Here is a 26,681-nt window from a genome sequence, read left to right as displayed (position 1 = left end):
TGCGGAAGCCTTACGGGATCTTGCCAGGGAAGTCGGTGCAACGCATAACGAAGGGTTTTTTCCTGAACTTTTTCAACTCTTTCTACATGAACGGAGTGGTAGGGCGCCCAAACTGGTCCGCATACTCCAAGACACTGCGGCCCCAGTTTGGGCACCAAAGTGTTTCGCCTGAAAAATCCAAGCAAAGCAAAAGCTTTTGCTGTTTTAGTGGCGATATGCTGGGTAAATGAGAGCTTTTGGTCGAAGATTAGTCCCTGGTCATTTATGCTGTCACTCTTTCAAGTGGAGTACCATCAGAACAGTGGTTTTAAAAGTGGTCCCTACCGCCCCCTTGAGGGCGTTGAGAACCTACAAGGGGCGGTTGAAGAGCTAAGGACTACCAATTTTTGTTGTATTTCTATACAAATTTGTTCAAAAATACTCCTAGGGGGGCGGTGAGATTCAAATTATCGAGACAAGGGAGCGTTGAGTGAAAAAAGTTTGAAACCACTGATCTAGAACGTAGTTAAAGACAACTGTGGTTCTGGCTTTGAAGAAGCTGATACATTTGAATTTTCCAGCGTTAACTATACCATTCCGGGTCTCTCACACCATGCGATTACTCTATTTATGTCTGTAGAGAAGTGTAGCCGAAGGAAGAGAATTAAATGAGAATGATTATAAAAACTCAATGAATATTTGTTACGGTGTAGTCACAGCTACACCCGTTATGTTCTTGAGAGTGTATCGTAAAGCCAAGGAAAATGGCAAAAGTACTCGCAACTTTGTTGAGAACGGAGGGCGAGGTAAAAAAATTGCTTATATGTGTGCGTGAGAGCAAGAGACTTGAAACGAGAAAATGAAAACTTTTCTTGCACGTATGAACATAAGCATTCAGTTTTACGAGTGATGTTGTACGACCAAGACGTGTGGAAAAAGCGTTTGAAGGAAATAATCATTCAGCAGCCAAGGCCTAGACACTACAATGTCTACTTGAAGCGCTGCGCAATCCACTCTGGAGTCAATGGTCCGATAAATTCTTAAGTTGTCTGCAATCATAAGTTTAATCGATTAACGGAAAGTAGCCAGGTCTTTAATGAAGAGCACGAAGATTAGAGGTCCTAAGTGACTGCCTTGTGGAACACCGGACGGTATTTCGAACACGGTCGAGTGTGTTCCACGGATATTTATATAGCCTTAAAGATTTAATCGATACGAATATAACCATATAGTTGCCCAATCTGGAAATTCAAAGTGCCTCAATTTTTTTTGCATGAGAATTTGAGGAACTTTGTCGAAGGCTTTGGCAAAGTCGATGTATATGGGATCCATTTGCATTTTTTTGCTAATTGCGGCATGTAAATCACTGGCATAGCAAACCAAGTTGGTCTGCGTTGATCTTTTGTTAATAAAACCGTGCTGTACCTCGATGAGCAACGAAGTAGCTGCCGTATAAATCCTTTCGTGCATCAGGACTTTTAGCACTTTGGAAAACAGCAGAGAATTGAAATCGGTCAGTAGTTCTCCACCCGGTGTGCATTTCCAGACTTATGAATCGGTGCAATTGACGCGGTTTTCCAAAGGCTTGGAAAAGCTTCTTCTGAGATTGAGAGACAAAGTGGTTTTGCGAGAGAAACTGCAATTCTCGAGATCAACGACGGAGGAATTCCATCCGGCCCTGGACCTTTTGATGGATCGAGAGTACCCAAAACATTTGTAACTTCCTGCTCAGTGAAAAGCGGTTGCGGGAATCTAATGTTATAGTTGGTTCGAGTTTCAAAGTAAGAGCCGGAACAATCTGGAGCTATCGAGCGATGCACGCTGCTGAAAAATTTGTCAAATAAATCGGCTGATTCTTTGATACAACTTGGCGTGCGTCCTTGCAATGATAAAGACGATGGAATAGTATTCGAATGGCGGCGGCTGTTGATAAATTTTCAAGACGTCGATGGATTATGTTTAACTTCTCGCTATATGTTCGATACATATCGTTCAAATGCAGAGTCTCGTAAAGCAGGGTACTCGATCTCCAATCGAGATTAACTAGATTTTTTCTCATCGGATTTCTCTTTGAAGTAACGTTTCCGGGCTTTTCGTACTGCATTACGACTTCTACGTAGCTCAGGATTCCACCAAGGGAGGCTGGGGAAAACTGTACAAGACGCACCAGAGCGGGGTAAAATGGCCCATGCCAATATTTCTCAAAAATAAGCTAACCTTCGGCTTGGGATTATGTTCTTCTTGTGGCAAACAAGCTTTTCTATAATTTCTTAGGCAAAAAGTTCACTGAAAAAACTTTTATTCTTAGAAACATAGGGATTTGTCCAATCTGTGTAAAACTTATATTTTTTCGTGGTTAACAAATATGGTTTCATGGTATCCAAAAAAATTAAATTTAATATTAATGTTTGATTTATCCGTTCAACAATTTAAAACAAATTGTAGAAGAAAATCATGGTGATTTTCAATTATGCATATTTTAACATGCAAAACACATAGTGGTACCATTCTTGTTGCGGTTCAGGAAAATCCAGGCGGGAACGCCAGCTTTAATTCAGGCAAAAACGCCAGCTAGAACTCAATCAGAAAAGTCAGCTATATTCCAGGTGGAAACGCCAGCTCTTACTAAGGTGGAAACGCCAGCTACAATTCAGGCGGAAAAGCCAGTTAAAAAAATCGCCAGCTCTAACTCAGGCGGAAAAGCCAGCTATAATCCAGGCAGAAACGCCAGCTCTTACTAAGGCGGAAACGCCAGCCCAAACTCGGACTGTGGCGTCAGCTATAATGTAGGCGGGGACGTCAGCTCTTCCTAAGGCGGATTCGCCAGCACTAGCTTAGGCTGAGGTTCCAACTGTTACTTATTTGGCTCTAACTTAAGGTTGCCAAAAAATTTTCAGCACGTATCCGGGCCGAACAAACCGGGCAACTTTATATAAAAACCTGGCAAAATCCGAGCATTTGATTTTAAAATGATGACTATAAATATTTTTTTTCAAAACCCAAAAATTACTCAACAAAAATGAAGAAAAATTTGTTTTTTTTTTTAATTAAAAAGCATCGACAGATTGTAAATCGTTTTTTAGGCTTTCAAAAAACCTTTCATAATAATTTTTATTAAACTTGCTAAAATCGATTTGGAGTTTGTTGTTTTTTTTTGGTTTGATTTGCCAAATAAAGTGAATAAATACGGGCAAAATCCGGACATTTTTCAATGAAATCCGGGCAACCGGGCCGGGCTGAACTTATCCCAAATTTTGTATCAGATATCCTGGCCAACCCGGATAAAACCGGGCAATCTGGCAACCTTACTCTAACTAGAGCGGAGACGCCAGCTCTTCCGAAGGTGGATTCGCTAGATCTGACACCGGCGAGGGCGTCGGCATTAACTCGGGCTGAGGGAGCGAAACGCTATATTTAGTTTAGCAAAAGCGAATATGCCAACTTGTTCTAACTTAGGTTTGAAATTCTAGATGGGATATTTTGTAAAGTCAAAACCTTGCTCACGCAGAACTTCGTAAATCGAACGTCAAAAAAATTACCGTTGATTCAGTTTGCTTGAGGATTCTGAATTTCTGAGAGAAATGCGATTGTAAGCATATAAGTTTAAAGAATTAAGGAACATTAATGCACATGAAAATAATTATAAATGCTCGAAGGCTTCTCGAAGAAATTACTTTCTAGCGTCATGAATGCTTAATGTGTCGAATACTTAGAATATTTATGTCAATTAAACATTTGTAAGCTCAGTAAGTTTACTGAGGATGCTGATTCACATTCCAGCACCATAGAATTTGTATCTTTCCTCGAACTTTAAGTCCAGAACTATCGGTGACGATACGAGATTCAATCGAATAGCGAACAGGTGCTTCTGTTGTAAGATGTAATAAATTTACGAAAGCCAGAACTGTTTACGAAAAAACTGCCAAGAGTACAGCCAGCGCGAGGCAAAAGGCGGATTTTACAATTGGAAGTGGCTCCACCTCGTCATTGGCTATGTCGGCGATGTCTCCTGCATGTACGCCGTTCAGGTATTCATGGAAGTGCTGCTTCCACCTTTTGATCACTATATGATTGTCCGTCAGGATGCCTCCGTCCTTATTCCGGCACATTTAGGTTTGCTGGACGAAACCTTTAGGGAGGGGATGCGTTGAGTTTCTGATAGAACTTTCGTGTTTCGCGGGAACGATGCAGCTGCTCCAGCTCCTCGAGTTCCTCCTTCTCCAGGCGGCGCTTTTTCTCCTGATAAATTTGAACTCACTGCCTCTTCCGCACTCGGCGATTTTCCAAGTTTCGGCGGTAATTTCATTGCACTACTGCCGCCCGCGAGCGTTCTCTTCGTCCATCACTCTCCTACACTCCTTGTCGAATCAGACGTTCTTCACAACGCTGTTGATGGCTGTCTTGATGGTACCCCAACAGTCCTCGAGACACTTCGTCAAACTCACCCTCTGCCGGCAGCGCTACTTCGATCAATAGCACATATCCTGCGATGTTGCGATGTTAAACCGAGGCGGGCGTCGGTTTCGTATGTTGTTCAATACTGGGCTTCTTCACCATCACCAGATAAAGGTCCGACTCGATGTTGGCGCCTCAACGTTGATGATGTCCGAGAAGTGCCGGCTATCTATCAAAAAGTGGCCGATCTGTGATTGCGTTTGGTACGGTGGTCTCCAGGTTTACTTGTGTAGGAAGCAGTGCAGGTATTACGTACAGCCTTTCTTGTTGAGGCGACGAAATCTATAAATCTGAGGTTCCATTGATCAGCTGGTGCGCGCTGAACCTTTCCAATTGTCGATTTGAATTCCTCCTCCTGACTGCACGAGCGTTAAAATCCCCGAAGACGATCTTGATATCATGCTTTGGGCAGCAGTCGTATTCACGTTCCAGCTGCGCGTAGAATTCGTCTTAGTCGTCACCAGTACATCCGAGCTAATGTTGAAGATATGGCCCTTGATTTTGCAACCGGGTCGATCGGCCACTATAATCGGCCTCTATAAAAGCTGTTCCAAGCTCGTGTGTATTTCCGCAGCTCTGGTAGATGGTATGATCATCTAGGAACGTTCGTACCGTCAAGCCCTTTCAGCATACCTCCTGCAGCGCTACGATGTCGAATTTGCGGCTCTTCAATTCGTTGGAAAGCACGTGGGTACTGCCCATGAAATTAAGAGATTGACAGTTCCATGTTCCAGACTATCTGAAACTGTAGTGTTTATGGTAAAATGTTGTGAACAGGACCTGCGAACTGTCACCACAAAAGGGAAAAACATCATCGTGAATCGACCCAGGTTACGTTTAGATGAAAATCTGAATCTTATTACTTCTCTTATAAGGAAAGTCTGTACAATAGATCATCTCCAAAGAACCCGTTTCAGTTCTAAATCTATATGTAAAGGCGACGAAGGCACTGTAAAATTTCGTGATAAAATATCATCTTATTCAATAATTCTGTCTTCATAAGTGCAACAAGGAATTTTCCAGTAAAATGTCATGAATAGATTAAATATCATTTTTGATAGTTTGAAGGGTTGACTTCATCAATTGCTTATTCTAGGTATTTTTTTTAAACTTTTTTTTTTAATCCTTACTCCACAAAATGCGAAAATGCAAAATCGACCGTTTTTTTAAACAAAAACTTCGTGTTACGCCGCAAAGTAGTATGCGCTTATTGATAGGTGTTGACAACGAGCATCCCCTCGCTGCTAGGCGATGACATCTTCAAAAGGAAACCGTCGATAATTGTCATCGAAACAGGAGTACGAAAACAGATGCTAAAGTATTCGAGAACGTGTCTTGTGCCATCACGAGGTGTAGAATTTATAATTTCTTAAAAAGAAGATTATTTAGTTAAAACAGTAAGTGCCAGGGATACTATTTCGCGAATGACATAACGTTCAGGCAAGTCTAATATTAAATTTAATTACCAAGAACTTAGTACCATTTTCGAACTTATGAGTTCAATGCTCTAATATAACCCTACTATTTTAGCTTGTATCACTGGCTTACAACAGGATTCAGTAACTTTATAATTACTACTTTATATTGAGCAGAACCGTGAGTATTATATACAATCCTATCAGAACAATTAAAATTAACAATTACTAAACCACAGGTAATTCAGTTAGATCAAAGGCATCCTAGACCTACTGTCGGGATTCGCTTTTACATGTTGGAAATTTGAAGAAGGTTAGGAGAGCACTAAAATGTAAGCACTAAATGAACTTACTATCCAACTACAATTTGCTAATTTTTATAATAAATTTTAGCTTTGAAGCTGACCAAAATCAGTCTATCTAGAAGTGTTTCATTCCTCGTAATACTTCAAAGATTTTATTTCTGATTACTAAGAATCAACTGAATATGGATGCAAATTCAATAGACACGATCTCGGTGGCAACGACCACAAATAATAGAAACTGCGGAAAATGTACCAAAACAGATTCCATTGCAAATATGGTCGGATGTGACATGTGCGACGTGTGGATGCACTTCCCTTGCGCCGGAGTAGACAGTTCCATCGGTAACCCGGACCGTAGTTGGAGATGCGATAATTGTAAAAAGGATGACATAACCGAGCTCAAGAGCCAGATTTCGAAGGGTTCAAACAGAAGCAAAAAATCTCTTATCATTCTGGAAAAAATGCAATTGTTGGAAGAAAAACGTCAGTTCCAATTGAGACGTGTCGCCGAAGAAGAAGAATACTTTAGTAAGAAGTCCGAACTTTTAAAGCAGCTTGAGGAGGAGGAAAACGCTAGCCAAAAAAGTGTTAGCAGCAAGGCTAAGCAGATAAGAGTACAAAACTGGCTACTCGGAAATGGACGTCCCAGCGGTGAAAGGGACCAGCAACCAGCGGACAATGATACGTTCGGAATACCCCCTCATCACAGCAGCCCGAATGATAAAGAAGGCTCGCAGCAACGTTATTTTCGAGGAACGACAGACAACTTACTACCAGCGATAGTCGAAGATCCGGCTCCCATAACAAATATCAAGGTCAATCAAGGAAGGGATAATCTAATCGCTCAAGGTCCAGCTTTGCAACCAACTCCCGGACCGACTAATATAAATACGATCGAAGTTCCAACAAATAATAAGGAAATTACAGCTTCTGCGCTCGCTATCCCATCAACTTCCGGGAATGCAGGGGGCAGAATGAAAAGTTCTGTCAGATGCCTAACAGCAGAACAGTTGGCAGCTCGTCAGGCAATGTCGCGGGATCTTCCACCTTTCTCGGGTGATCCCCATGATTGGCCTGCCTTTTATAGCACATTTAAAAATACAACTCAGGCCTGTGGATTAAACAACACGGAAAATTTAGAAAGACTGCAACGCTGTCTTTCCGGCTCCGCCTTGGAAACAGTACGTAGCAAGTTGCTCCTACCGGATCTGGTGCCGCAAGTAATTCTTACACTTAAAAAAATATTCGGTAGGCCTGAGGTCTTGATTCACTCGATGATATCAAAGGTACGAGCTACCCCTGCCCCAAAACAAAACGATCTGAAATCATTAATAGCATTCGGATTATCAATCCAGAATTTAGTGGACCATATGATCTTTGCTGAACAAGAAGACCATTTAAACAACCCTATGTTGATACATGAACTAGTTGCGCGCCTGCCAACCGACTTGCAAATGAGTTGGGCGGGTTTCAAAATGAGCTTTGCTAAAACGGATCTAACTATTTTCAACGAATTCATGTCCTCGCTTGTAGATAAGGCGACAGAAGTGACCCTTCCAGGTGTTCAATTCCAGAATACAAAAACTGAAAAAAATAAAGTAAAGGAAAGGCTTTTTGTGCATTCAAAAAATGAGTCAGATGATAATCGAAAAACTATCGTAAAACGGAAACTTTGTTTGTTATGCGAAGAGGATGAACATCATATCACTAGCTGTTCCGAGTTTCTTAACCTCGATCTGGATGGACGTTGGAAGGTTGTTCGACGTAAGAATTTGTGTCGAATTTGTCTTAATGCGCACGGAAATTGGCCATGTCGATCAAAGAAAAGTTGCGAAGTGGAGTCGTGTAGATCACGGCATAACACACTGTTACATTCGGAAGGTGAACAACAAGGAGAACACACTGTTTTACAAAATCATCATTCAAGCACATCTAGTCTGCTTTTTAGATACATACCCGTAACTTTGTACGGACCAAATAAAAATATCGACACATTCGCGTTTCTCGATGATGGTTCATCCTCCACACTTGTGGAAGCAGCTGTAGTAACCGAATTAGGGATTTCCGGCGTTCCTGAGTCCCTATGGCTCGGATGGACAAGCAAAATAAGCAGAGAAGAGAAAGAGTCCGAGAAAGTTAAGCTGATCATATCAGGAAAATCTGTCTCACAGAAGTATACCCTTGAGAATGTTCGTACGGTTAAGGAACTAGGACTATCGCCCCAAACGCTAGACTATAGAGCCCTGGAAATCAAATTTCCACATCTTCGAGGATTGCCCATTGAAAGCTACCACAATGTAGTTCCACAGATGATAATTGGAATCCATCATCTCAACATGTTGACCAGCTTAAAGTTACGAGAAGGAAATAGCAAAGACCCAGTCGCTACCAAGACCAGACTGGGGTGGTCCGTTTATGGTCGTCAGGGGCACGTCGAGCAGGAAATAATCCAACTGAATATTCATACGGTTGGGAAAACGGAGGATGATATGTACGGTCTTCTGAAAAAATTCTTTGCTACAGAAGAACCGCTATGCGAAACACCCTTACAAGCAGAAACCGACAAACGGGCCATGGATATCTTAAATAGAACCGTAAAACGTGTGCCTGATGGATATGAGTGTGGTTTATTGTGGAGGATAGATAACCCCGAGATGCCGAATAGCTATCCTATGGCAGAAAGAAGGTTCAAGTACCTGGAGCGAAAACTCAGTCGTGATCTTCAGCTTAAAAGTAAAGTCAATAGCATCATCGAGGACTATGAGGCCAAGGGATACGCCCACCAGGCAAAAAATCACGAATTAATGAAAGTGAACTCCAACAACGCGTGGTATTTACCCTTGGGGATAGTAACCAATCCTAAGAAACCAGAAAAGGTCAGGCTAGTCTGGGACGCGGCTGCGAAGATAGGCAGTATCTCCTTTAACGATCTTCTACTCAAGGGACCAGACTTGACTACCTCACTTCCGACAATTTTAATACGATTTCGGCAAAGGCGTATCGCTATTACCGGAGACATACACGAAATGTTTCATCGTATCAAGATCAGGGAACCAGAAAATCAAAAGCAACGATTTCTATTTAGAAAAAATCCAGCGGAACCGATACGAACGTACATAATGGATGTAGCAATTTTTGGAGCAACGTGCTCACCTTGTATTGCCCAACACATCAAAAATGTTAATGCTAGAGAATTCATCGATTCACACCCACGCGCCGTCGAAGCCATTATTGACGGTCATTACATTGACGACTGGTTGGACAGTGTGGATGAGGAAAGAGAAGCAGTGAGATTAATCCAGGATGTGCAGATGATTCATCGCGTGGCTGGGTTCGAAATGCATCATATGTTGTCGAATTCTTTAAAGGTGCTAAAGGAGATCGGTGAAGGAGCTCCAGAAAATTCAACGACAGTTACCATCGATCAACAGAAACCCGAAAGAGTATTAGGAATGATCTGGAAGCCCCAGGAAGACGTATTTAGTTTTGACGGTTTGTCAAACCCTGTTATCAACGATTTAATCGTATCCAGAAGAGTTCCAACGAAACGTGAGTTACTGAAAGTAGTTATGTCGCTTTTTGATCCGTTGGGCTTGTTAGCTCACTACATCATCCATGGAAAAGTTCTTATGCAAGAAGTTTGGAGGACCGGTGCTGAGTGGGACGAGTTCGTGACTGAAGATATTTACAAAAAATGGATTCAATGGAGCGAGCTGTTGGGAGCTTTGCCACAAGTGAAAATACCACGATACTTTTTTTTAAACTGCAGGTCCAGTGTATCAGAGGTCCAGATACATGGTTTCGTGGATGCAAGCGAGATAGCTTATTGCTGCGCGATCTATATTCGAGCCGTTGTCGATGATAAAATATACTGTAGTTTGGTTGCGGCAAAAACAAAAGTGGCGCCACTTAAGACCCTTTCAATTCCTCGGCTAGAATTGCAAGCGGCAGTACTTGGTTCTCGCCAATTAAATAGTATTTGCAAATCTATAAACATCCCTATTACTCAGCGGTTTATATGGTCAGATTCGTCAACTGTCCTTGCGTGGATCAATTCCGACAGTAGAAAGTATCACCAGTTCGTGTCCTGCAGGATTGGAGAAATATTAACTACGACGAATGTTACCGAATGGCGATACGTACCTTCTAAAATGAATGTGGCAGACCTAGGTACAAAATGGCAAACCAACCCAAATTTTTCTCCAGAGAGTTCCTGGTACCGAGGACCGAAATTTCTATATGACATTGAAGAACATTGGCCTAAGAAGGAAAAACCGCAAATAACAACTACCGAAGAAAAGGTCCACATGGTTCACCTTCACGTTGATCTTAATCAAAACAGTTTGATGATCGTAAGCAATTTCTCTCAGTGGAACCGGCTCCTCAGAGCTACGGCTTATATGAAACGAGCATATCATTTAATTTTAGAAAAACGCGTTTGTGGTGGAATTTTCTCCAGCGAAGAGCTTTTAACGGCAGAAAACATTCTTTGGAAGCAAGCGCAAAAAGAATCTTATCCAAATGAAGTAAAAACTCTTAAATTCAGCCAAAGTAATTTGAAAAAATCAAGCCCTTTGTACCATTTGCTTCCATTTGTAGATGAGTTCGGAGTTATAAGAATGAAAAGCAGATTAGAAACGGCATCCTTTGCTACGTTTGATTTTCGTTACCCAATAATCTTGCCTGCCCGTCATCGTATAACGTTGTTACTTACGCTCGATTACCATAAACGGTTCCTTCATGCGAACAACGAAACGGTTTATAATGAAATGAGAACTAAATTTTACATCGTAGGTCTGCGACAGCTTATAAGAAATGTCGCCAAGGAGTGTCAATACTGCAAAATTAAAAAATCTAAACCTTATACGCCACAAATGGCACCGTTACCGAAAATACGTCTTACTCCGTATATTAAACCGTTTACGTTTGTGGGAATCGACTACTTCGGACCCATATCAGTAAAAGTAGGTAGGAGCTTAGTAAAAAGGTGGATAGCTTTATTCACGTGCCTTACTATAAGGGCCGTCCACATGGAAGTTGCACACTCTCTGACCACCCAATCATGCATACTGGCATTTCGCAGATTTGTTGCTCGTCGTGGGGCACCCACCGACGTATATTCTGATAATGGAACCAATTTTATTGGAGCAAATCGAATCCTCGAAAAGCAGATACAATCGATTTCAGAAAGCTGTGCTCTAACATTCACAAATACTAAGACGATGTGGCACTTTAACCCTCCAGCTGCCCCTCACATGGGAGGGGCATGGGAGCGTATGGTACGCTCAGTTAAGAAGGCGATGCGTGGTCTAACAGATGGCAATGTACACCCAAACGACGAAACACTTGAGACAATAATATTAGAAGCTGAGTCCATAGTTAACTCGCGTCCACTAACTTATGTGCCTCTAGATCGCGAGAGCCAAGATGCGTTAACTCCAAATCATTTTTTGTTACGAGGCTCCCAAGGAATAGTATCGCCTATAATGACATGTGAGACCAAATTAACCCTTAGAGATAGCTGGAACATGACTCAAGAGCTGACTAATGACTTCTGGCGACGATGGATTAAAGAGTACCTGCCAATGTTAACGCGCCGTACAAAATGGTTCGATGCAGTGAAGCCGTTAGAAACAGGTGACCTTGTCATTATCGTTGACGAGAGTTGCAGAAATTCGTGGACCCGTGGACGCATTGTTAGTACAACTATGGGAAAGGATGGGCAAGTTAGAAGAGCACTTGTACAAACGGCCAAGGGTATACAAGACCGTCCAGCGGTTAAATTGGCTCTTCTTGACGTTAAGGGGAAATAATTCGAAGTTATGGAAGTATGCCCCGAGGACATGCCGCTGCCAAACGGGTGGGAGTATGTTACGCCGCAAAGTAGTATGCGCTTATTGATAGGTGTTGACAACGAGCATCCCCTCGCTGCTAGGCGATGACATCTTCAAAAGGAAACCGTCGATAATTGTCATCGAAACAGGAGTACGAAAACAGATGCTAAAGTATTCGAGAACGTGTCTTGTGCCATCACGAGGTGTAGAATTTATAATTTCTTAAAAAGAAGATTATTTAGTTAAAACAGTAAGTGCCAGGGATACTATTTCGCGAATGACATAACGTTCAGGCAAGTCTAATATTAAATTTAATTACCAAGAACTTAGTACCATTTTCGAACTTATGAGTTCAATGCTCTAATATAACCCTACTATTTTAGCTTGTATCACTGGCTTACAACAGGATTCAGTAACTTTATAATTACTACTTTATATTGAGCAGAACCGTGAGTATTATATACAATCCTATCAGAACAATTAAAATTAACAATTACTAAACCACAGGTAATTCAGTTAGATCAAAGGCATCCTAGACCTACTGTCGGGATTCGCTTTTACATGTTGGAAATTTGAAGAAGGTTAGGAGAGCACTAAAATGTAAGCACTAAATGAACTTACTATCCAACTACAATTTGCTAATTTTTATAATAAATTTTAGCTTTGAAGCTGACCAAAATCAGTCTATCTAGAAGTGTTTCATTCCTCGTAATACTTCGCCACTCGGAAATAGTTTCAAACATCAAGAGCACCGTTCAATAAAGTTCTGATTGACAGTCCAGCTTGATTTAAGATACCGACAGCACCAAACGGTTTAACTTTTTAATTGAAAACCCACCACGTTTCTCTTCCCGCTTCCCGGAGGTGGCAACACTTGGCTCGATAATGGACCAAGCAAGGAAACAAAAGTAAACATTTGTCACCCGGACCTTCCACAACAATATAACGAATAAAGGTTGCCCCCGGGTGAGAGACTTCCATTGTGAAATGTGAGAAACAAAGAAAGTTAGTCGTCGTCGTCGTTGCTGTTGTTGTTGTATTGTAGTCGAGTTAGGTATGGTTAGTTGGCTACGATGCTACTACCTTGAACAAAAGTGTGAACAAGTTAACCAACAGTGCCGGCCAAAAATTTAGCTTGATTCTGAAAGTTAGCATTTGAAGTTGCGAAAAAGCTTCTGAACGATGAAACTTGTAAGAGATGTATTCCAAGAGCGTATCATCAAACTTTTGACCTATAGTGTACGGTATAGAACGACGATTGGATTTCGACGAAACGTTACTAAGTTTACAAGGAGAATGTGTTGGCAATTTGACCTCTGCCGATAGTGCCTGTTAACCTTCCCCGTCGAGTGAATGGAGAAAGGGTCAGGGCGTCAGCACGTAATTATCGTTGAGATGTAGTACAAATTGTGAAAGTCCACTCGAATAAAAGAAAGTGACTTGCCTAAATAATAAATCAGGTGGAGTTAGTCAAATGGAAAAGCGAGGGAAAAACTTAAACAAAAACCTACAGCTGTCTTCGAAAGTCGTAATTGTTTGACTTTGCACGGAGGAAATTGAAAAAAAAAAAAACTTTTAGAAGTAAGAAAATATTAAATAAAAGTAGAATGATTTAAAAGTATAATACCAGAGCAAAAAACAAGTATTATACATAATAAAAATACAATAGATACAGTGATGTGAAAATGAAAAGGAGTAATTTGCACGAGTTAAACCTCAAATTCCTACAAAGAATAAATTATCCGTTGACTGACTTTTTGAACAAAACCAATATTAAGTGCCAAGGGATACTTTGTAATTGAAATCCATAAATAAATGGAAACCTATCAATTAATGATAGTCCCATTTACCGCAAATTAATAAGGGACCCATAAATCATTCTTTGAGCCACAACGCACTATCGATCGATGATGCACCTGTTGTTGGACATTGAAATAATGAAACATAAATTACCAATTACCACATCAATCGGGCGTTCTATGGCCGCATGTTAATTTTTGTCCATGCCCTTCAGAAATAACTTTCTTGTTGGCGTTAAAATTTCATGTTATTTTAAAACTTATCATCAATCTCAGAATCTGAGATGTGAATCAAAATTTTTATTTGAAGGTTCCAAAATAGTCTTTCAAATCTAGTTGTAACGCGTTGCTTTTAATTTAGAAATTAATTTTAAATTTAATTTAAACCGAAATTTCAACCTGAAACACATTTACTTTCAAGTAATTTCTCACAATTTCTTTGTTTCCGAAATTTCGAATAGAATATCTAATTGAGGCATTCTAGCTTGTCCTTTTTATCCACGTTTGCCCGTATTTTAAAAAAAAAAATGATTAAATCCTCTCCGGCTTTGTTGCCCGGATATCGAGAAAAAAAGCCTGGAATTTGCCCAAATTCATCCAAAATCTGAACCAATAACTCTGTTAAGACTATTTTTAAATTTAGCGTTTTTTTTTTTGCAAACTTATGGCATCTACATAAACTTGAAAAAAAAATTCTTTTTTAAAATCATATTTGAACGCCACTGATGTAACTCGATAACAATAATTCATTTGGTGTTCATCTTTAACCCTTTCTCTTGATCATTTATGATAACTACCTGGATCTGTCCGCAGAGCTTAATCTTATTATTACTCTCTTATAAAGAACGTCTGTAAAACAGATCTAGCGTAACATTTAAAAAGGGCGAAACTAGCAGTTAGCTCGAAACGAGAAAAACGCGTTTGAAAATTCGGAACACCTATTCAAATCCTATTTATAAAATCGACCCCTTTTTGTTCAACAAAATCAAAAAATGTGCATTATATTCTCCTATTGTTCGATGGTTATCAAGAACTTTAACTTTTTTCACGTAATTTCAGAGATTTTCGAGTTTCGCCCTATTATTATTTTTGATTTCAGTTACGCCTGCAAGTTTCGCCCAAATGATCGGCCGTTTTTGTTTTGGTTTTGAAGTTACGCCCATTCATCCTACACGCAAAAACTAATTAGGCCGTTTTGTCACACACGGTCAACTCAGTTACGCCTTTTGGCTCTACACGAATAGAAAAATTCACTCCATTTTGAATAGGCGTAACTTCACGTTCCAACGAAAACGCATCAACAGGAAGTTTCGCCCAATTGAATTTTATCAATTTTTTGAAAGTTTTAAGTAATTTTAAGATGAAACCGCGTTTGATAGGTAAAGTGCAACCGCGTGCATCCGGAATGACCGTTAACTCGATTTGTTTACATTTGGCAGTTTCGCCCTTTTGAAATGTTACGCTAGAGATCATCTCCCAAGAAACCATTTATATATGTAAGAACGACGAAGGCACTTTAAAACCATCTTATTTCAAAATCCTGTAAAACATTTAAAAAATAACTCATAAGTGTAACGAGGAATTTTCCAGTAGAATGTTACGAACATATTAAACATCTTTTTCAATAGTTTTGGAGTTTGAGTTCGTCAAGAGCTTATTCTAGATCAGCGGTTTTCAAAGCGGTCCCTACGCCTCCTAAAGAGCTTTGAGAGCTTTCAGGGGACGGTGAATGAAACTTTGAAATTTGGGGGGAGTTGGAAAGGCTCTGAGGGGCGATGAGGTCATTTTAAAATTCACATTTTCACAAATTTTGAAACAACTTGAAATTTAAATGACAAGGTTTCCAACAATGAAAGGAAATTGCAGAGCTTTAAACGCTAAATTATAGTCATCATCAATTTCACAGAGTTGTAAAGCAAGTCTTTGCCTCTGTATCTCCAATCACCACAAGGTTTTTTTTTATATTGGGACAGATTTTTCAACGATCTGTATATTGATTTAGTTTTGTTAGTTTATTTTAGGTTTTATTAAAAATCAATTATTTTGAATGACAATCTTGAAAATATTGAAAATGTATAGTCTTTAAAAAATTGTTGTACAAAAAAGGCTCACGAATAGAACGTCTTTATAGATTTGATAATAGAGTTTTAAGAATAGAATTTTAATTCATAGTTAAATTGAGTTTTTAAGGTAACATAAATAATAGTTTTATATTTATTATATCTATAATTATTACTGTTCTCCTTTGTGTGCTATTTTATGTATTTTGTGCTGCTAAACAGTACCTTGTAATTTTGTTTACTATACTGGAAAATTTTATAGTTCGAGAATTAAGGGAATTAGGAAATTAGGAAGGGCGATTCGGCTTTGAGATTGTTTAAGTTTAAATGTTCGAATTTTACATTTAAATATTTTTTAAAATTTGCTCAGGAGGAAGGTTGAGCTCAAAAAATTGGCAACAAAAGGCGGTGAGTGAAAAAGTATGAGAACCACTGTTTCAGATAATGTTTTCCAGAACTTCTCTTTTAAAACTTAACTGCACAAATCTTTCTGTTTTGTAGAGGCGTTTTAATTTTTCAAGTGTTACAAAACTCTTAAAATTCAATCAAATTGAATATCATTTTTATCGTTTGTTCTTTTTCCGGAGCCTTCAATTCTGTAATGCAATTTCATAACGTAAAAATATTGTTTATGCAAGCCAGCTATTTTTACTTGAAATACCTAGTACCTACAAATTGAGACACACAACATCTTTAGAAAGCATCAAAATAGAAGTTCATGTTATATTTGTGATTTTTTCGTTTTAATGGATTTAAAAAGGAAAACATTAAAATTTTTACTAGCAAGAGAAAACATATGTACGGTGGAAAACTCAAAATCAAGTTTCCTTATCTCTGATAATAATTTTTTTTCTCAGTGTGTTTCATACATGTTGCTTTTACACAGGCATTTAAAAATTTTTCGATGGACCCTGAATTTCAGAAAGACTTGTTAATAATTTGGAGACACCTAATCTCATCATTCAATGACTATCAATCAGCTCTAATTTTTGCGTTTCATAAAAATAGACTAAATCCATTTTGCGTGACTGAGCCTCAAAATAATTATCGATGTTCAGGCTTGATATTTTGCGCGTCTTAAATTTTTCTAAACTCTTTTTCATTTAATTTTTCTGGCAGTAACTATAGACCGAATTTGAAAAAATGGCAAAAGTATACTTGTGGTAAAAAAGCAATCGGAACAATTCAGTAGAATAATTCAACCAAGTAGGATCACAACACATAATAGAGGGATATTTTTGGTGTTTTGAGCTTCGCAGATCCTATAATTAGAAATTCGAAAATTATCTATGTTAAACTCACTGCAACTTATTATTTGAACGTTATTGTAAAAAGTTATATTCTATAAATATTCGTTCAAGTATTTAAACATAAAATATCAAATGAATTCTCGTAAATGAACCTTTAGTTTAAAAAATAAATGACCGCAATTGTAGTTTAGAATCCAGTGCAAGTTAGTTCAAATTGCATCATTCTTATTTTAATGAAACTGCGACTCGCACAAGGCATCGCCTTAGCCCTCCCTGAGTCTTTAATCTGAAATCTTAGTCAAAAATCTGAATCTAAAATCCAAACCAGAAATTTGGATCTGAATCTGAACTCAGAATATGAAATCTGAATCTGAAATCTAAATCTTAACTCTGAATCTGAAATCTGAATCTGGGAAATAAAATTTCACAAAACGCATATCAGCAAATCTAGAGTTATTGGCAAAATCTGACAAAAGAATCGAATTCATTTTTTCAGCACGTATCCGGGCCGGATAAATTCGGGCAATTTCAAATCAAAACCTGGCAAATCCGAGCATTTGATTCCAAAATTGACGTCCATAAATCCGGACAATGCCTGGGCAAATTTTTTCACACCCCAGAAATTACTCAACAAAAATCAAAGAAAAAAAATTAAAAATCAAATTCAAATTAAGGCAAACAAGGCTTTCAAATAATCTTTCATGATAATTTTTATAAAAGTGGCTCGAGAAATTTCGTATTGGGGGCATAAATAAAATAAAATTGACAACACAATTTTTTTGTTTGGTTGGCCAAATAAGGTGAATAAATCCGGGTAAAATCCAGACTGTTCCCAAATTTTGTTTTAAACATCCGGACAAACACGGATAAAACCAGGCAATATGGCAACCTTCTTCTAAAACCAGTTTTCGAACAGAAAATGCAGCTGTGCTATGCATTAATAACTTGACTGATTTTTAAAGACAATCTTTCTAAAATTAGTTTTGTATAGTTCAGTTGGTTGATTTATAAGTAAACATTTTTTTGAGAAAATTGTGGCTTACATATAAATGTTATCTTATATTAGGTATAAATTAAAAAGATACTGCAATGCAAACGCATCCTCAATTTTTGACAAAAATTGTAAGTTGCTCAAATATTCTCCTCAAAATGCCTACCAGAAAATTAAAAATAACTTCATGTATATTATTAGGGTGGCAGCCAAATGGGTCATGTCATATTTCGCAAACCGACTAAATATTTTGTAGATTGGCCCAAAAAACGGACCTTTGCCAAATATCAACTCATTTGGACTCAATTTAGGGGCCCAAAGCGCTCAAAGTTTCTGTTTTTTGCCTTCAAAAATAATCAAAGGGGGGACCAAAGGAAAGCGGAGAATCCGAAATTTTACTTTTAACCAAAAAAGCGGCTTTCTGGGAGGAACGGCTGGTTTTCCAAAAACGACCAAATCCCAGAAAGTGTACTTTCGACCCAAACATTTTTTCTTTCGAGACAAAAAAAAAGATTTCGACGTTTCATGCATTTGGCATCAAAATTTAAATTTTTATTCTGCTGATATCCTTTGGTCCCCTCTTACGTGACTTTTTGAAATTTTAAATTCAATTTTTTTCGAGATAACATCAGATTTTACGTTTTATGCATTGTTGACTCATTGTGCACCCAAATTGAAATTTGAATTTTTACGATTTCCTTTGGTCCCCCCATATGTGATTATTGGAGGTAATAAATCGAAACTTTTAGCGCTTTGAGGCACCTCTTAATCAAGTCCGATTGAGCTTACTTAATTACTTAATGGTCCCGCGTCTATTCTCCGGAGAGGTAAATGTTGACGATCCGGAGCCAGCGTCTCCACTTGATCCCAGTCAAGATTCTCGTCGATTTTCGGCGGCTAGGCTTGACCGTCACAAGTTTCTGGGTCTTCCTCTCTTTCGATATCCCTCTGGATTCCATTTAAGTGCCTCTCTGCAGATCTCGTTTTTTGGGCCAATCTACAAAATTAACGTGGTCGATTTTCAAAATTCCATCGTAAAATTTTGCATCTATTGGCACCCTAATATGGCATATGTGTTTTTGATATGGAAACATCTGTTCTTCTTCGATTTTACCAAAGTAATCAAGCATCTGAGAAGAATTCTTGGAAAGTTTTTATACCCAAAAATTTCAAAAGAATGAATTGCTTTATTTTAACATACAAATTGCACAGAATCAATCATCCATAAACAAAATGTTTCTATGATAACAATTCTTCAAAATCTGAGAAATCTGGGAGAAATTTCAAAAATATCAATATGTGGTTTATAATAAAAAATTTGCTCAAATCATTCGGGTTCGTTTGCATAAGAGCCATTTTACTTTTCATGGAATTTTATTGATTTTTAAGAGGAACACAAAACTTGATGAGGTTTCGCAGCAAATCTTTATAGCTATCTTGTGAAATCTTATAATACCGAGATTGTAATTATTCCAGAGTTACGTTAATTTTGCGGTTCTATTCATCTGCTGTTCAGATAATTAAGAATCTTGTAAATTTACTTAAATATGAAGGCTCAAAAGTAGGCTACTTTTTTTGATGAATTAGCCATTTTTACTATAACTCTTTCACATAAGATTATTCCATAAAACTGTGTCCAATACAAAGATACAATACCAGTCATTCTGGAAACACTAACGTTGATAATTTCCCAGCTGCAAATGTTTATTCGAAAAAAGCAATTATTCAAAAGCAGCCAAAATCAATTAAGTCCAGCTTTTCGTCTTTATTAGGAGTGGTTTTGGTTTTCTAAAAGTAGGAATTGCAATTTTGTTTATCACCGCGCTATATTGTTTTTTTATTTACTTGACGTTTTTCGGCAAATTTCAGAATCAAAAAACAGTTTCGCCACTCTGGCTTTTGCTCTTCTTCGGTGGACAAATCATGAAGTCCCTTAAATAGAAACATATTATTCTCATCAAAAACCAAGAAAAGTGTTTTGACTACTATTTATTAAAGAAAGAGAAGAAACTCGCAATTCAAAATTTTATCACGAAGTATTTAATAAACTTTGAAGCACCCTGTAAAGCTGTATGTGAAGAGCTCAATGAAGACTTCAAACAAATTTGAAGAATTTGAATAAAATAAATACATCGTTTAATTTTTTTTATTTCTTTCAACGTGAAAGGCGCTAATTTGAATTCATAAATACATATTTCAATTTGAAATAACATTAAAAAAAAGATTTTTATATTGAAAAAAATTGCAATTCCAATTTCCTCATTACAAGCATTACGATAACAGCGGACAGCGACCATAAAAATCATTTTTATATCGTGACGATATGGCGACACAATTCTTCCGAACGATCAAGTGTTAAAGCAAACAATTTTACGTTTTTTCCCTCTTTCTCATCTTTTTTAGAATTCAAAAGCATATTAATCTTTGCAAGATGATACGGAAAAAAACCTCCCAACTGTGGGAAGCACGGGGTGGGTCGTAGAGATGTTCTCAGCCAGTTCCATCATCATTTGCTTTCTCCCGTCTGTCTTGACAAGGCCACATTGTCTGTGGGAATGGAACTGCAATGGAAGAAAAATAAACCGCTGCCCTGGGAATCGTCAATCGGAACATTACTTGAAGTAAATACCTCAACTTGAAATGGGTAAAGAGCACTTCTGAATGACCCACATGCTGTTCTGGAACAGTGAGATTTTTCTCGTGTCAACTTTCTCTCGGTTTGATTACCATCGATAAATACTGTAAATCAAAACGTTAGACTGCTGGCAGCAAAACGGCGTCGCGTCCAATAATTTTATCGCCCATCACGGAGTCATAAAGTTATTGATTGTCCTCTTTTGTGTGGAAGGGGGCTCGGCAGGGAGCAAAATCAATACCGAGAAGGTAATGACCATCGTTCTTATTCTTTTTTGAAATGCCCTTGCCCGGAAAAAAAATGTAATTTCCATTACTTCCATTCACCTCTACTCGAAATAACGCCCAGTCCAATCATAAATCATAAAATCGACTCATACCTATCACCCAAAAAAAAAGATGTCGATCAAGTTCGCTCACCTGGAGAAAAACGCCAGTAAAAATGGATGTCAATAAATTTTCCAACATCTTTTTTCCACCTTTCATCCAACAGCAGCGGGAAGCAAAAAAAAAAAACGAATGTAATCATTAGGTGCAATATCGAGCATTTATTTTGATGAGCTCCAGGCACGCACTTTTGCCATTTCGAAATGCCCCGTGAACTATACACCCAGAACCATGCCGAACATGTTGCATATGTCCGGGCTCTAAGCCGGAGATTGAATCCAAAGGCAAGGCAATCAAAACGTTCTATGAATTTTTAATGACACGGAATGCGGAACCGCGCCACACAACCGGAAATTTTCCTTCGAAGCACTCGTATAGGTCGCATGTACTGTACCCACTTTGGGGTGTACAAGGAAAATACCCACCAAACAGCTGATTGACCAGAATCATGCGGTCGAACGCATGCGGTATCATTTCCGGTTCAGGCCTAGAAGAACAACCAATCAGCATGAACTCTACCTACCCGATCAGAAGAGAAAAACTAAATTATATCAAGATGAGATATTTTGATATTCAATTTTTTCCTATCTGGATGAGTTATAATTTAGCACTCGTAGGATGTTAAAATATCTCAAATTATATCAAAAAATCTATACGATCATAGCTAAATTATATCAGTTTTTGATATGCTCATATCAAGATTGTATCTCGTTCAGATAGCATAGTTTGATATTGGACAGAACAAATTATATCAAAATTATAACTTATCAAGATATGAGTGCTTCGAGAAAATTTTCTAGTGGAAGGTCAATAAACCACATTTTTTGATAAAACCATGCCCCATTTTTGGTTTCCCAAAAATTTGATTCAATTTTATGAATCTGTTGAGCGAAACTCGTTAATGTAAGGTTTGAGCCGTTGACTTCGATGTCCGTGATTCAGAAAAAGTTGAACGTATATCAAAATAAGATATAATCATTTTATTTTAGCACAATCCGAAAAAAAATCTTGATCAATGAATATGAGCTCAACCCCATTCAAGTTTGTCAATCAGAATAAGATATAATTCAGATTGGAGAAATTAAAATCTAAAGTTTGGAGTACTTAATTATAACTGAATCATATGTAAATATCTTGGTGAGATACGTTTGAGTTAATATTTTGATATGCTCTCCTGATCGGGTAGGTATTACTTAAAGCATGTTCGTTCGTTGAGGTCCATCGGTCCATCGAGAAATGATTGATTAGGACTTCCGGGCTTAATGCGCTTAGTAATTCAATATCCCACCCTGTACCTTCGTCAGTGGATGTGGAAAAATGTCTTTGATATGGTACATTGATGATGAATTGTTTTGCTATTAATTGATTGAATTATGTTTTTGTGACAGATTGCTAATTTTACTAACACACTACTTCGATTCGGTTCCTTTTTTATCCATCTGTTGAAAAAGAGTTGGATATTGTTTTCACAACAATGAAATTTTGAGAGTGCTAGGGAAAAACTTTCACCCAGAAAAATATCAAAATCTTTCGATTGTCCTTACTTAATCACTAGCACTCAAATAAATGAATGTTGAAGCTCTTTTTAACATTTTTCTTTTCTATTTTCTCCTTTCAGTCATTGCAACTAAACCAATCACTCGAATTTGTAGAACCAACAATTCTCCGATTCTCGTTAAAAATCAAAATAATGTTGGAGCTGATGAAGCGGCACCTAGAAAACAATTGCAACAAGAAAATCCATTTCGGAGAGGATCGTCGTCATCTATCAGGAGGAGTATCTTACGACAGGAGGAGCTGAAACGGAACTGCAAGTGACGACGTCAGAGTAGTCTACCACTAACATGACAATGACTACGTCCAGTTCGATGGCCAACGACGGGGCCAACAGTAACGCTCATCGGAAGGGTCACAGGTATGTGTGTAAAAGTCAAGGCATTTCAACGGGATTACGAAAAAATGAACTTCAAGAACATAATACATAAATATTCCTTAGTATACGGTAGTGAAATTTCATGTTTCTTTGAAGAGATCTTCTTTCCTTAACTCTAAGCGTACATCTTCCGAAGTTATGATGGCTAGCACCTTACAAATGCTAAAACCACTAGACCACAGAAAGTGTACCATGACCGGGATTCGATTTCATGAACCTTGGCGTAGAAGACTTGAGCTCTAACCACTACGCCAAAGCCACTGGCAAAATAAGACGTAGCTTCGTCCCAAAAGTAGTCCTACTTCGAAAAGTGATTAACATTTTTTAGAGAAAGGAATTTTGAAAACCTAAACAAAAATACCGATAAACTTACTCATAATATTTTGAAATCTAATGGGAAGTATCAGAGAAACATGAGATATGAGAGAAAGAAAGAACATAAACCGTAAGTATCATGAATTTCTCGAAACAATTTTTTTTTTCTATACTTTTGAAACTGCAATTTATCAATAATCCTATTTTTTTTTAAATTCAAGTTCGAAGCTTGATTAAGAGTAGAGATGTACCGAATATTCGGTCGGCCGAATACTCGGCGCCGAATACCGCCAAAAAACCGTTAAGCCGAATATTCGGCTTACCGAATAGTTCAGCTAAGTATTCGGCAGAATAGGCCGAATATCTACTAAAGACTTGTAAATTTTTCAAAAAATTTTGGATAATTTATCAAATATATAAAAGTAATGTTGTAAAAGTTACACAATCATTAAAAACTTTCAACATCTTCTTCATCTATGGTGTATCCGCGTATCTTTCACTGTAGATCATTCAGGAGAATGCTGAACGGTATCGCTTTATACTTTGATTATAGTTTTTCCAGATTTTCTGGAAATCTCTTTGGTGATAAACGCCCTAGAAGCGACTAGTCATCTGATTTCTTTTCGTTTTTTGGTAAAATTTTATAAAATCAGAAAGACCCCTATTGAGGGTAAAAATGTAAGGCTAAAAACCTTCTTCAAATAAACTTACAACAACAACAAAGACCCCTACATAAAAAATATCTTGTAATATATCATCCGATAATATCATCTGGTTGAGAATAATCGACTTAAAAACATGAGGGGCATTAATATGGAAGAAATAGAGAGCATTGAAATAATCGCTTAAGATTTCTTCATCAACAACTCAATAGAATATTCGACCGAATATTCGGCCGAATATTCGTTTGGCCGAATAGTTGAAAAGGTCAATATTCGGTGTTCGGCCGTTCGCCGAATACCACTATTCGGTACATCTCTAATTAAGATTTAAAAAAAAAACTGATAAAAAATAACGAATATGGCTTTTAAATTTTCAATTTACAAATACCAATCTGCCAACATTCGATATCCGAGTTTTGAAGTATGATTCTGCTTACACATTGTTTTACCTAAAGTTTGAGCCGTTTCTAATATAGAAATGACAAAAAATGTTCTTGATTCAAATTACCCATTCATTTTCTAAAGTGAGTTTTGATTTTAGTTTTTTTTTTTGAATTTTTATCTGGATGATTGAACCTAGTTCTTGCACTGGATTTATATTTGAAACTATTTGAGACCCCCCTCCCTCCTCCTCCTCGTTGGAGATTTTTTTCCAAGTAAATTTTTCAGTTCAAGAAAGTTATCTGCCGTTGTAAAGGGAAACTGCTTAATACTAAAAGGTATTTAAAAATAAGTGTTCACAGATTGCAAGATTTTACCTAGGCTTTTAGTGAAAAACTACCGGGATATTGCCCGGATTTTTGAGATTTTTTTCAAAACTAAGCAAGAAACTCAAATTAAGTGATGACAAGTTCTTATTTTGGATTCAAAAAGCGAAGTATTTATACTTTTTAGCACATTACGGATCGCCAAGAAATCTAAGCCAAAAAACGCCAAAATCCGGCTTAATTTATCTCAAACCTCACTGAAATCAATTTTACAAATTTAGTGTATTTGAGTTATCGAAAGTGTTGTGTTCAGTTTTGTAGGATAGAGTTTTATCATAATATCTATAACATTTGAGTTATGCTTCTAAAATTAGCACATTCGCGGGAAGTGAAAAACCGAGATTTCTCGTATTTGGTCCGCAACATTTAAACATCAAAATTTAAAAAAAAGAAAGATGTGAAATAAAATGAATGCTAATGTACTTCGACAAAAAAAAATTAAATTGTAATGATTTTCTTATTGTCAATTGCATGAATTTTTAGACTATTGAGAGAATCTGATTTGACAGATAACAATTCCGCACTCACTAACACCATCACATTCTTTATATAAACTATCATGTGCTAAAAGTTGAAAAGGGACTATATGAAAAAAGGACCAACATCAGAGTTCAGTTACCTCAAATTATTTCTTCCAAAAAATCAACTTTCATATGCACCTTTGCCGTCTTTAACAAACTGCGCTGATTGCACCTATTTAGACCCACGTGCAAATAATTTGCGCGCAGTAAAATCTGCTCACAGACCTATAAAGCTTAGTTCTTTTAGAAATGGGACACTTTCTTTTGCTAATAGCTCGTTTACTAGTAATCGGACATTCAAAATTTTGACAGCAATTTACTGCCTGTAAAAAGTACTATCCGACCTATTTTTTTCAAAATTTTAAGTTAACACGTTTTTGAGATACTTACGATGCAAGAGAAAATGAAAAATATAATTTTGCACAGTTTCCTTCAAAATTCATCATTATCGAATTGATAACTGACCAAACCGTTGATTATTCAAAGAATTACTGTATGTGAGTGGAGAAAAAGTATGCAAACACTGTCAAAAATGTCCACAAAGTTCAAATCAAGCATTGGAGTGAAGCACATTTATTTTTATTTTTTATTTTTATTTTTTCCTCGGACAGGGAAAGCCCGCTGGAGTTAAGCTTCTCTCAAGCCTCTTCTCCAACAGGCACAAAACCCTGTCAAAACAATTTTAACAATTCGTTTACAATATTAGGTATTCCAAAATATGTATGAGCACTCCAGTGAGCGAGATAATGCTCTGTGAAGGAGTGCTTGGCACTTTTCATTTGCTATTTCACAATTTTATACAATATAATAAATAGGGTGTTACACTTGTATTATACATATTCGTAGCTTTTTGTGGCTGCTGCGGTGGTGCGTTTCTGATGGGAGGTGGCGGGTGGCGGGTGGGTGGCGGTGGTTTGGAGCGGCGTTTGGGCGGCGGTGGGCTAGGTGGAGGGGCGAGAGCGAAAAGATGATATTAATAAGACGTGTGGCACAAATAATTTTTTAGCGGAGGAAGCGGTTTATGTTCTGCTTGCAGATCGATAACAGTTGCGCTTTGAATCGCGAGGGCGTTGAAGACCGTTTCAGGGTCTCTGGCAGGTTGTTGTAGAGTTTACTGGCAAAGTAGCTGGGTTTCTTTTTCCCGTATTCCGTCCTTACACGGGATAGGCGGAGATGATTTGCGTTTCTGGACAAGCGGTGCGACGCCATTCTCTCGAGGCGCAAATTGTGGTGGGATTCTCTGCTTGTCAGGAGTTTGTGGGTGAACATTAACGTTTGGAATTCCTGGGCACCTCGTATTGGAAGTATCGAGTTGTTCATGCCATATAACAACTCAGAAGGATATAAATAAGGCAACTTGAAGATAGTCTTGAG

The 26,681-nt window shown here is 37.8% G+C and overlaps 1 protein-coding gene across 1 annotated transcript in view; it reads left to right on the top strand.

The window, feature by feature from the left end:
• The window catches only part of LOC129741292 (uncharacterized), a 225,054-nt gene that overhangs the window by 150,515 nt on the left and 47,858 nt on the right, over positions 1-26,681 (top strand). Inside the window, exon 3 of the mRNA XM_055733018.1 lies at positions 22,728-23,024. Coding sequence (XP_055588993.1) covers positions 22,954-23,024 — 71 coding nt within the window. The 5' untranslated portion in view covers positions 22,728-22,953. The remainder of the gene's footprint in view (positions 1-22,727; positions 23,025-26,681) is intronic.

The sequence above is a fragment of the Uranotaenia lowii genome, chromosome 2 (assembly GCF_029784155.1).
Source record: "Uranotaenia lowii strain MFRU-FL chromosome 2, ASM2978415v1, whole genome shotgun sequence".
NCBI lineage: Eukaryota > Metazoa > Arthropoda > Insecta > Diptera > Culicidae > Uranotaenia > Uranotaenia lowii.
Note: the sequence above shows the minus strand (reverse complement) of the source record. Positions and strands in the feature narration are given on the sequence as shown.